This window comes from Galeopterus variegatus, unplaced genomic scaffold (assembly GCF_000696425.1).
Source record: "Galeopterus variegatus unplaced genomic scaffold, G_variegatus-3.0.2 Scaffold1401, whole genome shotgun sequence".
NCBI lineage: Eukaryota > Metazoa > Chordata > Mammalia > Dermoptera > Cynocephalidae > Galeopterus > Galeopterus variegatus.
Window position 1 is genome coordinate 172,849 of NW_007727512.1, and position 14,797 is coordinate 187,645.

Sequence of the window (14,797 nt, forward strand, 5' to 3'; positions counted from 1 at the left end):
CTGAGAGAGATAGCAGACAACCTCAAGTGTTCTAACATCTGAATTTGGGGTATTCTAGAAGGGGAGGAGAAAGGAAAAGATATTAAAAACCTATTCAAGGAAATAGTAACAGAAAACTTCCCAGGTGTAGGGAGAGATATAGACCTTCCGATCCAGGAAGCTCAAAGGTCCCCAAACAGATTCAATCCCAAAAGATCCTCCCCAAGACACATTATAGTTAAATTTACAAAGCTCAAAGACAAAGAGAGAATTCTAAAAGCAGCAAGAGAAAAGCGCCAAGTCACTTATAGGGGAACCCCCATCAGACTAACAGCAGACTTCTCAACTGAAACCCTACAGGCCAGAAGAAAGTGGAATGATACATTCAAAATACTAAAAGAAAAAAATTGCCAGCCCCAAATTCCTTAGTCACCAGGGGTCTCCTTCAGAAATGAGGGAGAAATAGTGTATTTTCCAGACAAACAAAAGTTGTGGAAGTTCACCACCACACGACCAGCCCTGTAAGAAATTCTCAAGGGAGTATATGAATAATGATGACCACTATCACAAATACACAAGAAAGAGCAAAACTCACTTTTAAAAGGCTAGACCCAAGTATATATACTGTCTTCAAGAGACCCACCTCACCTGTAGAGACACACACAGACTAAAAGTGAAGGGATGGAAAAAGATATACCAGGCAAATGGAAACCAAAAACGAGCAGGAATAGCTATTCTTATCAGACAAAATAGACTTTAAACCAAAAAACATAAAAAAAGACAAAGAAGGTCACTATATAATGATAAAAGGATCTAAATAGCTAGAAGACATAACAATCATAAATATATATTCACCCAATACTGGAGCGCCCAGATACATAAAGCACTCTTAGACCTAAAGAAAGAAAGAGACCCTAATATGTTAATAGTGGGTGATCTGAATACCTCTCTCTCAGCATGGGACAGATCTTCCAGGCAACAAGTCAACAAAGAGACACAGGATTTAATCTATACCTTAGACCAACTGGACCTGGCAGATAAATATACAGAACATTTCACCCAACAACTAAAGAATATACTTTCTTCTCATCAGCTCAAGGAACATTCTCCAGGATAGACCACATATGAGGTCACAAATCTAGTCTCAGCAAATTTTTAAAAACTGAAATCATTCCAAGTTTCTTTTCAGACCACAATGGACTAAAATTGGAAATTAATAATAAGCAAAACTCTGGTAACTATACAAATACATGGAAACTAAATAATAGGCTCCTGAATGACCTATGGGTCCAAGAAGAAATTAAACAGGAAATCAATAAATTTCTTGAAACTAATGAAAATAAACATACATCATACCAAAACCTGTGGGATACCGCAAAAGCAGTACTGAGAGGCAAATTTATTGCAATAAATACTTACATCAAAAGAATGGAAAGACTTCAAATAAACGACCTAACACTATACCTCAAGATCTTGAAAAACAACAATTCACACCTGAAGGTAGCAGACAGAAAGAAATAATTAAGATCAGAGTAGAAGTAAATGAATTAGAGACCCCAAAACAATAGAAAAGATCAGCAAAACAAAAAGTTAGTTTTTTGAGAAGATAAGTAAAATAGACAAACCATTAGTTAGGTTAACAACAACAACAAAAAAAGATGGAAGACCCAAATAACAAAAATCAGAAATGAAAAGGGACACATTACAACTGATACCACAGAAATATGAAGAATCATTAGAGACTATTATAAACAACTGTATGACAACAAATATAAAAATTTGGAAGATATGGATAAGTTTCTAGACACATACAAACTACCCAGACTGAACCAAGAAGAGATAGAAAATCTGAATAGACCAATAACAAGCAACAGATTGAAGAGGTAATCAGTAATCTTCCAACAAAGAGAAGTCTGGGTCTGGGTGGCTTTACAGCTGAATTCTATCAAACTTTTAAAGAGGAATTAATACCAATTCTCCTCAAACTATTCCAAAAAATTGAAACAGAAGCTACTCTCCCAAACTCATTCTATGAGGCCAACTTAACTCTGATACCAAAACCAGATAAAGATACAACAAAAAAAGAAAATTACAGGCCAATATCCTTGATGAACATAGATGCAAAAATCCTAAACAGAATATTAGCAATCAGAATACAGCAACACATTAAAAAAATTATAGACTATGATCAAGTAGGATTCATCCCAGGGATGCAAGGATGGTTCAACATACAGAAGACAATAAATGTATCAACAAACTCAAGGACAAAGACCATATGATTATTTCAATAGATGCTGAAAAAGCATTTGACAAAATTCATCATCCCTTCATGAAAAAGACTCTCAACAAATTAGGTATAGAAGGAAAGTATCTCAACACAATAAAAGCCATTTATGACAAACCCACCGCCAGTATCATTCTGAGTGGGGAAAAACTGAAGGCTTTTCCCTTAAGAACAGGAACAAGACAAGGATGCCTACTCTCACCAATTCTATTTAACATAGTACTGGAGGTACTAGCCAGAGCAATCAGGCAAGAAGAAGAAATAAAGGGAATCCAGACAGGAAAAGACAAAGTCAAACTTTCTCTACTTGCAGATGACATGATACTATATATATAAAAACCTAAGACTCTATCAAAAAACTCCTAGAGCTGGTTAATTACTTCAGTAACATTGCAGGATACAAAATAAATGCCCCCAAATCAGTTGCATTTATATACTCAAATAATGAACTAACAGAAAGAGAAATAAAGAAAGTAAGCCCATTTACAATTGTTATGAAAAAAATAAAATACCTAGAGATCAGTTTAACCAAGGAGGTGAAAGATCTCTACAATGAGAACTACAAACCATGTCTGAAAGAAATTAAAGAAGACACAAAAAGATGGGAAGATATTCCACGCGCTTGGATTGGAAGAGTTAACATTGTGAAAATGTCTATACTACCCAAAGTGATCTACAGATTCAAGCAATCCTCATCAAAATACCAATGATATTCTTCACAGAAATGGAAAAAAAACAATCTTACCTTTCATATGGAACAACAAAAGACTCCAAATAGCCAAAGCAAGTCTGAGCAAAAAACATAAAGCTGGAGGCATAACACTACCTGACTTCAAATTATACTACAAAGCTAATGTAACCAAAACAGCATGGTACTGGTATAAAAATAAAATTTCACACCAGTGGAGCAGAATTGAGAACCCAGAAATCACCCCTCAGGCTTACAGCCATCTGATATTGGACAAAAGCAACAAAAATCTACACTGGAGAAAAGCCTCCTCTTCAACAAGTGGTGCTGGGAAAACTGGATATCCATATGCAGAAGAACGAAACTAGATATGCAACCTCTCACCATAAACTAAAATCAACTCAAAATGGATTAAAGACTTAAGTATAAGACCTGAAACTGTAAAATTACTAAGGGAAAATATGAGTGAAACACTTCAGCAACTAGGTCTGGGCACAGGCTTTATGGAAATTACTAAGGGAAAATATAGGTGAAACACTTCAGCAACTAGGTCTGGGCATTGACTTTATGAACATGAGTCCAAGAGCACAAGCAGCAAAAGAAAATATAAACAAATGGGACTATATCTAACTAAAAAGTTTCTGCACAGCAAAGGAAACAATCAACAGAGTGAAATAACAACCTACAGAGTGGGAGAGGATTTTTGCTAACTATGCATCCAACAAGGGATTAATATCCATAATATACAAGGAACTCAAGCAATTATACAATAAAAAAAAACTAATAAACCAATTAAAAAATGGGCAAAGGAGCTGAACAGACATTTTTCAAAAGAAGACATACAAATGGCCAACAGGTACATGAAAAAATCCTCAACATCACTAGTCATCAGGGAAATGCAAATTAAAGCCACATTGAGATACCACCTCACCCCAGTTAGACTGGCTATAATCAAAAGGAAGGTGAATAACAAATGCTGGCTAGGGTGTAGAGAGAAGGGAACACTCCTACACTGTTGGTGGGACTGTAAATTAATACAACCACTATGGAAAATGGTATGGAGGTTTCTCAAACAATTACAGATAGGTCTTCCATACAATCCAGCAATCCCCTTCTGGGTATATTCTGAGAGGAATGGAAATCATCATGTTGAAGGGATACCTGCACTCCATGTTCACTGCAGCTCTGTTTACAATAGCCAAAATATGGAACCATCCTAAATGTTCATCAATGGATGACTGGATAAGGAAACTGTGGTATATATACACCATGGACTACTACTCTGCCATAAAAAAGAATGAAATTCTCCCATTTGCAATAACATGGATGAGCCTGGAGAAATTATGTTGAGTGAAATAAGCAAAGTATAGACGGATAAACGCCACATGTACTCATTCATATGTGGGAGCTAAGAGAGAAAGAAGGAAGAAAAGAAAGACCACAGTAGTGCATTGGACTTGCAGAGGGAGATTCCTTGGGCTACAAAGTGGAGTTGGGGGAGGGAAGCGGGAGGGAGGTTGGGGATAATTGGGTGGGAGACATAGGGTAAAAATGCAATTTGTGGTAATGTATATGCTGCCAGTATGATTCTGGCCATCACATCTTGGGTATGAGGGGTGACAATCATCTTTGTATCTCATGAATATTCATAACCAATAAAAAAAATAGTAATAGCAAAGAGAAAGCTTCCTGTAGCATTGGGAAGAGAATGAAGGTACTTTAGTTTAGAAAAAGGAGCATAAAGAGCAAATAAGCACCTGTAATATAATAAAATAATAGGCTTTTTAGCAAAAAAATTAAAAAAAACCCAAACAACAACAACAAAAAACACAATCATTTAGGAATACCAAATGAGGTAATGTATATGAAAGTGCCTAGCGTAGTTACTGGTGCACAGCAGGCATCTGATGAATAAAAGTTCTTTAAAAGTTCAAAACAACATATATGACAGTGATTCAAAAACTTTGTGGAAAAATGGAGTTAAAACACAATACGAATCTTTCCATGAACTTTTTGAAGACCCCTCATAAATACAATGTGTTTGTATTACTAGTTCCGGTTCATCTTCAGACTGTTTTAGAAGTGTGGTGCATTTGATCATATCATAAGTACAGTCAACATTAAAAGGTTCACCTATATGTGCTAAAGAGAGAGAGGGGGAAAAGGGAAAAACTCAGTCAAGAAACAGACAGCAAGATAACAGGGCACACACAAAGTTCCCCAGAGTGCAGTTCCCAGAAATCTTTCCTCTACCTCTACTGATACCTCATTTGGTTTCATGGCTTTAAATAGCATCCTTCCAACTGTCTACTTGACATCTCTACTTGATGTCTAATAGGCATTTCAAATCTACAGGAACAAATTTGAATTCTAAATTCCCTCCTACCCATCCTATAGGGGAAGGGGGGTGGCACAAAATCTGGTCCTTCCCTAGTTTTCTCAATATGTTAGTATATGGGAACTCCATTCTTGCAGCTGCACAGGACAAAAACAAAACAAAACAAACAAACAAAAACCGTGGTCACTCTTAACTCTTCTCTTTCTCTTACTCCCTACATTCAACCCATTAATAAAAGCTGTCAACACCTTAAAAAGTCATTTATAATCTTTTCACTTCTCATTATCTCCAACCACTGCTACCATACTAGTCTAAGCCACTCACATGGATTCTTCCAATAGTGTATCTTCTCCTCATTTCCACCCTTTCTCCCACTACAGTCTATCCTTCCCATAGCTGTCAGATCTTAAAACACCGCAGATCTTTCACATGCTTAAACCCTCCAATGGCTTTCCATAACACTCCAGAATCCTGACTCTGGCTTTCAAGGCCCTACACGATCTGGCTTGCATTCTGTTGCTACAACCTCATCTCCTACTACTCTTCCTCCCGCTTGTTTATGGTGCTCCAGTCATACTAGCCTCCTTGCTGTTACCTGAACGTCCCAGGTACATACTCATCTCACTGCCTACTTACTGTTTACTCTGCCTGGAACATTCTCTCCCAGATAGCCATATGAATCACTCCCTTATTCCCTTTGGAGAAGCACTCTTTGACCACCCTACATAAAAAAGAGAAACCCCTCCTTCACCTAAGCCCTAGCACTCCCTATCCACTTGTATTTTCTTTCCATGATACCACCAGCTGCATATGTATACATTCAGACATCAGACGCACACGCACACATGTTATTTTTCTCCACCATAATGCAAATTCCAGAGGGCACAAGCTTTGCTTTGCTCATGTCTATATATATATCCCCAATATCTAAAACAGTCCCTGGCATATATTCATACTAGGCACTCAATAAGTATTTATTAAGTAAGTAGTGAGGCAGACAACAAGAGACTTAAAGAGAGTACACATGGGCAGTAGGCACAATTTAGTTCAAAATGTCTGCCATTCCATTCAATGAACATTTGCCCAGAGCCCTGAGATAACAGACATTAATATACTATTCCCTTAACTGGACTCAAATCTTGCACATCTCTCTCATGCATGTATGCTTCCAATGTGCTAAGGACAATGCTGATCCAGTACATTTTTAAATAACATAATGCTCAACCAAAGAAACAGAATTTGTTCCAAGGGTAGAGAAAAAGTTGTCTGTGTTGAACTTTTTGACAAACACTATATTTTTTGGGTGATTTGAGGGATTTTTCAAGGATAATTCTGACTGTACTTTCTGCCTTTAGATTTAATGTCAGTGTGAAATATGAATCTGTGGTAAAAGCTTGGGCTCTAAGTCAATTTTTGGCTGTGCCATTTATTAGAGAATATGACACTGGGTAAGTTACTTACTCGCTATAAAGCTTTGTTTCTTCATCTACAATATGGACACAATCATATACCTGCTTCACAGGGTGGTAGTGAGGATGAAACAAGATAGTGCACATAAAAGCACCAGTGGCTGTCATATGGCAAGTGATTAGTATAAGTTAACTGCTTATTGTTATTATTAAAGAGCTATTGAGGATATTTAACACATCTGGAATCTCCCTTAAAAGTTGTACAACCTGAATTTCTAGCTCTAAAATCACTCAATACATGAAAATATATTCTTTTTAGGAAAAAGTTGTAACCAAAGTCTTCAAAAAGAATAAAATGAACCATAGATTTAACAATTCTTAATAAGAATTGCACTAATTGCACTAGTAATGTCATTTCATTACAAGCTTATAATCCTGCTCAGCTCTGGATTTGAGTCTTTTGTGAATAATAATGCAAACTGCAAATACCTTGAGGGATGCCTGATGAACCTTCTTGTCAATAGATTCTTTCCTCTTTACTGCTGATTGCTTACCTCTTAGGTACTCCAAAATGACCAAAAAAATTGAGCATCTGCAATGGACTGAATGTTTATGTCTCCCCCACCCCGCCCAATTCATATGTTGAAATCCTAATTCTCAAAGTGATGGTATAAGGATGTGCGGTCTTTGGAAGGTAATTAGGTAATGAAGGTAGAGCCCTCAAGAACAGAGATTTCTCAAGAAATGCTAATGGTACTATGCATATAAAGGGTTCAATGGTCAAATAAGTTTGGGGAACATTATATACTATGTTCCATTCTTGGAGATTTACAATATCTATTAGCATATTAAAAACTCTGAAAAGTCTTGTTTCTAAAAACAAACAAAAACCCCCATTAATTTTGTAAATACAGCCATTTACCAAATTTCTTTCACAAGGAACAATTTTAGAGGGGAACACCTATTAACATCTGATAGAACACTGTTGAGGAAACCCTAGAAAGATTTTGCCAGAGATTCTTAAATATGAGGTGGCCTACCAGGACAAAAAATAAGTATGTTGGTACCATTCCAATCATAACATAGGTGATCTTGAATGTATTTGGAAATTCTGCTTTTATGGTTTTTTCCAATTAACAACTACAAGTTGATTTCATGATTATTTAATGACTGGAACCAAAAGCCATGTTAGCACTAGTGCTGAATAAATTGGCCATGACAATTTAATCCATAGTAAGAAAATGTAATGAGCTGATGAGAGAGGAGGCAAAACTTGATTGATTCAGTAAAGCCACTGACTTCTGATTTTGGCAAAGGCACTGCTGCTAGTCCAAACACTCAAGAATAGATTCACTGTTTCATCAAAGCACAAAGGATGGTCTAATAGTTTCAGGAAAAGAATCAGTAAGCATAAAATCAGAATTCAAGGGAAAGGTGTAAGCACTAACACTGGTATCCCAAAAATTACATAGCAGAACTGGCAAAAGTCATGCAGCAAACGAGTTATAACCTAACTATAATTCTCTGGCATAGTTCACATATCTGGTGATAAGTGTCATTGCTGTTTCCTTTGTTACTCGCTGCTACAAAAGACCACTCTGGGTCACTGATGACAACCATATGTCTTCTCACAGTAAAAAGTGGGCTAGAGGGCCGGCCCGTGGCTCACTAGGGAGAGTGCGGTGCTGATAACACCAAGGTCACGGGTTCGGATCCTATATAGGGATGGCCAGTTAGCTCACTGGCTGAGCGTGGTGCTGACGACACCAAGCCAAGGGTTGAGATCCCCTTACCAGTAATCTTTAAAAAAAAAAAAAAAAAAAAAAAGTGGGTTAGAGAGTGAAAATAAGGTTTGAAGGGAAAGAGGAAAACAGAAGGTTATGAGTCCTCAATCTTATCTTCCTCAGTTCAAACTTATCCTTTTTCCTACTCTTGATGATCACCTTCAAAATCATCCCATTTGGGCCGGCCCGGTGGCGCACTGGAGAGTGCGCCGCTTGGGAGTGCGGCGGCGCTCCCGCCGAGGGTTCGGATCCCATGTGGAGACCAGTTCCCGCTCACTGGCTGAGCGCGGTGCGGGCGCGACACCGAGGGTTGCGATCCCGTTACCGGTCAGTAAAAAAGACAAAAAGGAAAAAAAAAATCATCCCATTCCCACCATTCTTAGACTGTAAAATATCCAACCTAAATATTTCACCCATCTTCCCTTTTTTACTCCAGTCTGGGGTTTCTATTTCTAGCTATCTTCCAGAACTTTTGCTATTTATGACCCTCAGCATCATCAGAAAGCAGGCAAGGAAAAGAAGTGGAGGTTTCACAAGTAATTGAGCATGAACTGTAAATTAATTGTGCCACTTGGAATAACTTTGCTGTCCATCCAGAACAAATCTAACCAATGTTCTAAGTCTTCATCTATATCAACATCTATAGATATTTATATCTTTTCACTAAGACAACATGCACGAATAAGAACTGCTAAATCTCACCTGATGCTTCATGTAATGATTCATGTAGGGGGTTGCCATTCTGCTAACTTTGAGGCAAAACGGACATAGCAAGTTCTTAGTGTTTTCATGGGATGCTCTAAAATGAGCTTCTACATCAGAAAAGGCTGATGATCTAAACTGGCAAACCTAGAAACATAAAGAAGATTTAGTTAATTTGAAATTTTATAACTTATATGCAATACAATCGAAGTAGCAATCAATGGCAGGTCATTTGTTTAGAAGAACATTATGTACAACTACTCCAGCTCTGCTGTCTTTACAACCAAGAATTTCATTACTGCAAGTAATAAAGATAGTCCTTTTTTTTTTTTTGGTAGCTGGCCGGTACCCAGTAAGGGTATCCAAACCCATGACCTTGGTGTAAAGACAATCTTTGAAACAGAAAAGCTATCTTCCCAAGTTTAGGGATATATTCCAAAATATAGCTAGACTCCGTTCTTCTTTTCAGATCTATCACCCCCTACCTTGACTTGAATTTTCAAGCTCTGACACCTCTTGTTCTGTAAAGTTTCTCCTACTATATAAAACAGAGTACTCTCTTTAAATTTTAAATAGCATCCAGGCCATACCAGGGGAAATTTATCTTCATCTTGCTTTCTTGTTACTGGGAGTCACTTCAAATTCTGAAAAATCACTAGTCCCAAAGGATTTAATTGGGTTCTCTATAACTAAGAGTGTTTCCTATTTTCTTCCCTATTTGAGGAGCCCATATGTTTGTTTCTCCGCTAGGGTGTTTCTTTATCTAGTATAGAGGTCACCAAACTATGGCCTGCAGATAAAATCTAGTCCACCATGCCCACATACAATGTATGAGTTAAACCAAGGGAGTTTCCACTAATGAAGAAGGTCTTCAATTTTAGTACAGTAACTATTTTTATTTAAATGGTTAAAAAAATCAAAAGAACAATACTAACTCATAGCACATGAAAATTAAACAAACACCTAAATAAAATGTGTGTACCTGGCAAACATATGGCATTTCACCAGGTTTATGAGTGTCCTTCATATGTCGTAAAAGAACATGCTCTGTTGAAAATGATAATTCACAAATTTTGCAAATAGCTGAAAGTAGAAAAAAACATTATACCACTTTAAGGAAGTATATAAAAAATATTTATTTTGTACATTTATAACAACAGCAAGTAATAATAGTAATGGTAGTAGTAGTAATAGTGATGGTAGTTCTAACAATTCTATAGCTGTTAACTCTGTAACGTTGGTCTAATGACATCACTTATATTGGCTTATTTAATTCTCATAACACCCCTGGGGGAGGACCTGCTCTTTTTATCCTCATTTTTTCAGACAAGAAACCAGAAGCACAGAAAGTGTAAGTAACTTGTATGAGATCCCACAGCTATATTAAGAGGCAGAGTTGGGATCTGAATCCAAGCTGTCCTATTCCCAGACTCTATAAATTTTAACTACCATTGTACAAATCAAGGCCATTGATTTCAAATTTCAAAACCACTGAAACTGGGAGCTCTAATTTAGTCCCCTATACATAATGAATGAGTTATGCCAAGGAAGTTTCCACTAATGAATTATTTACAAGAGAGGTTTCAATTTTAGTAACAAGTTTTATTTAAGTGTATAAAAGTTATAACTTGTTTTTCAATTTTGCCCTCAAATTACTAAATCTGTTTCTTATTCTTGTTTTTCTCTTAGAATTCTTAAGATTTCCTTATAGTTCAGATGATCAAAATCAATAAAATTCAGGTCTTCAATAACATTGTTACTTACTAGAAAACTCATGGGGTGTGTGTGTGCTCTCAATGTGGCACTGCAGCTGGAAGGGTGTGATATACTGCCGATAGCAGTGCTGGCAGGTGGTGTGGTTTTCCCAGCTTTCACTGTTCTGTTTCTCAAGTTCCAAGTGGTGTTTCATGTGGTTCATAAACCTATAAATGATTGTCAACAGGTGCAAAAATTCAGATTTATAACTGAAGAAAAATCTCACAAATAAGTATCTGGACCTAAATTTTTATTTTTATTTATTTATTGACCGGTAAGGGGATCGCAACCCTCGGCACGGTGTGGTCCGCACCATGCTCAGCCAGTGAGCGCACCAGCCATCCCTATATGGGATCCAAACCCACGGCCTTGGCGCTACCAGCGCTGCACTCTCCCAAGTGAGCCATGGGGCCGGCCCAGGACCTAAATTTTTAAAATGCAGTGTGTGACCTAAAATAACAACTCTAAGCCCTCTAGAAAAGTATGCACTTTAAATAATTTACTTTAAGTGGCTCATTAAATTTTTTCATCTTTGTTTTCAAAATAATTCATTAATGTAGTTAATATGAAATATCACTCATATGCTATATATCTTCATCATTATTTCACATTTAAAAAATTTTTTTGGTAAAGAAAAATAGCAGGCTTCTTTTTCATGCATGAAATACTATTTACATTTTAAAATAAAATACCTAAAGAAAGGAAACCCTACCACCAAAAGCAGCTATGGAGTTATGAGAAATCTTGTGAAGGCCCTGAAGATATACAGGATTCAGCTGCTTAAAAGACAAATTATTGGTATTTTTATTTGTGTTTTAGTTTCTAAATGCATGTAATAGCAATTTTAATGCCTATAGTTACAAGAACCTTTTGTTTTATTTAATGATACTGGCTAACTGCTAGCATACACTATTCATTTTTCCTTGCAGACTGCTTTTTGTAGCATTGTCCATTTTTCAGTTTTACATTCTGCTATTTCAGCTTCCCTAAAAGGTTTCTTGTGAGAAGGCACTATGACCTTCAATGGCACAGAGTAAAATATAAATGGGCATAACTATTTCAAAGAGTTTACTCAAGCTTTTTGCTGAATTTCAAAGTAAAGTTATTCAATCAAAACAACAAGTTAAGACTGGGTCAGCTACTTGCATTTACAATTACAGGTTGAATATCCTTTATCAGAACTACTTGGGACCAGAAATGTTTTGGATTTTTGATTTATAGATACGTAAATGGCTGATCATCCCTAATTCGAAAACCCAAAATGCTCCAATGAGCATTTCCTTTAAGCATTATATTGGAGCTCAAAAACTTTCAGATTTTGGAGCATTTTAGATCTTGGACATTAGATTTTTGGATTAGGGATGCTCAACCTGTATTCACTATGAGTCCTTAAAGGAAATAATCTTGAAGTGATAATGTCATCAACCTGGATATCAATCATCATAAAAGTTTTAACATTTATTTCTTTTTCATATCTCTAAAACACTACTTCTCATTAGACCTGGTTATGGTACACCTTGAAATATCTTCTTTCCTCTTGGTTTTGGTAAATGTTTGCAATTTACTTTGAAAAGTATCCAAAAGATCAGATGGGTTCTATGGCTGAATAGATATGTGGTAAAGCAAGTACAGTAAAATCTTTTTTTTTTTTTTTTTGTCTTTTTTTGTGTCCGGCAACGGATCGCAACCCTCAGTGTCGCGCCCGTACCGGACCGGGACCGGCAACGGAATCGCAACCCTCGGTGCTGCGCCCACACCTCGCTCAGCCAGTGAGCGGGAACTGGTCTGTATGTGGGATCCGAACCCTCGGCGGGAGCGCCATCGCACTCCCAAGTAGCGCACTGTAGCAGTGCGCCACTGGGCCGGCCCCAGTATCAGGCTTTTTGAAACTAAACTCCTTATCTCAGTTCACATCAAGTAGGCCTGATTTTAGAATTTACCATCAGCTGGATCTGCTCGGGAGCGCCGCCGCACTCCCAAGCGGCGTACTGTAGCAGTGCACCACCGGGCCAGCCCCAGTAAAATCTTTAATGGTAGAATTGACATGGTAAATAGACAGATGTTCACTGTACACATTTTTCAACTTTGCTGAATATCTGAAAAATTTTATAACAAAATGTTGGAAAACAACTTCACCTAATATAAATGTGAAGCTATATAAGCAATGTAAAACACTGATAGATATGTCCTGTTACTATCGCACTTAACATGACATATATGTAACATACCATATAACTCAAAAATTGCAAAGAGCAAGTTCCTAAAATTTAAAGCACATGTATAAAATCTTGAAAATTCCACTGGGAATTAAATCTCTGTTTTAAAATGTGTTAAATTATAAAATCAAAGCAGACATGTTTCATAGACCTGATACTTCTCTAAAAGAAGATCATCAAAAAAAAGATTACTTTATGATAACACCAAGGCGAGGGCTAGGATCCCCATACTGGCTAGCCAACAACAGCAACAATAAAAAATCACTTTCTTTACAAGGCAAATGTGCTAAGAGTTATAAATATTAATTGAAAAATTTCACCATTAAATAAGATTACTATGAAGGAGGTCAAACTGGATAAAGTAGTTCTTGTGATATGAAGAAAAGTGAGATTCAAAACCAGCTAGAAAATAAAAATATCTCATTAAAACTCCTAGTTCAATGATAAATACACAAAAAATAAGTAACTTTCCCCGAAGTTAAAACACATTTTGTCCTTTCTTAAGCTGAAAAAATACAACTAGGTAAATCCAGGAGTCAAACTAGGTGAATCCAGGTGAATACAGGAAAGAACACAAGCTTTTCCACATGATAACCTTCCTCTGTTCTTAGCAGAACATTAAAATAGCTTACCTAGGATGGCACAGAAAAATATAGATACAATATTCATATCTGTAGTATCTCAATTTTCAAATAGGAAAAATAACTACTTACATACCTAATATTATTTTTAAGAACCTTCAAGCAACTGAAACATTTAAAGGTTGTATAAGTCTTCTCTTCTTCCCCAAAGGCTCCTTCATGTCTTCCATAATAAAAGTCACTTACTAACATGACCAATTTTTCTTTCTCTGAACCAGTCTTATTTTTGTATTCAGCATATGAAAGTTCTGCTTTAACACTTTCCAAATAGTTATTTACCATGTCTGGACAACAATGCTGAAAGAGGAAAAAATATATAAGCCTTGTATCTCTTTTTAAAATTATATATCAAAAAATGATTCTGTGTTTACAGCTAGAGCTAGGTCATGTAAAACTATGCTTGGAAATATATCTGGAAAGATATTCACCAAATGTTGGCTTCCTCCTTTATATAGTCTAAAAAATTCAAACAATGAATACCTACTATCTTAATAAAGAAATAGCTTCAAAAACAAATTGAAAACCTTAAGATCAAGGATGTCTATATATCTAAGACCTTTTTCCTTGTAATTTTTCTTTTCAGATGTAAATATTCAATAATAATCTGTTTCTTGGCAAAAAAAAAATATTTCATATCTTTGTGAGAATATAGCTTATAAGGTAAGATGTGCTATTATGTATAAGCTTAATTACCAAATAACATTATTTCAGTAGAGTCTGGTTGGAACTAGACTTTGAGCACAGCTAACCTGCCATTCTCTAGACTTAAGGTGCTAGAAAATGCATGGAACACAGAGAAAGAAGCATCAGTTACACCTTGAAAACCTCAACATATTCTATATAGAATGCTTAAATATTTAAAGGGGAAATAAATTTCATGAGTAAAATCAAGACCTCATATAAACTGATCCTACTGTGGAACATTTTCATACATGAGCCTTTTTCCCCCCAATAAGATAAAACTAAGTTTTTTTTTTTTTTTTTTTTTTTTTTTTTTTTTT

At 36.3% G+C, this 14,797-nt stretch overlaps 1 protein-coding gene across 1 annotated transcript in view; it reads right to left on the reverse strand.

Moving 5' to 3' along the window:
• Positions 1-14,797, reverse strand: part of ZNF280C (zinc finger protein 280C) — a 48,236-nt gene that overhangs the window by 15,225 nt on the left and 18,214 nt on the right. The window contains exons 8-11 of the mRNA XM_008576783.1: positions 13,873-14,093; positions 10,949-11,106; positions 10,167-10,267; positions 9,185-9,331 (exon numbers count right to left, since the gene is read on the reverse strand). Of these exons, the coding sequence (XP_008575005.1) occupies positions 9,185-9,331; positions 10,167-10,267; positions 10,949-11,106; positions 13,873-14,093 (627 nt within the window). The remainder of the gene's footprint in view (positions 1-9,184; positions 9,332-10,166; positions 10,268-10,948; positions 11,107-13,872; positions 14,094-14,797) is intronic.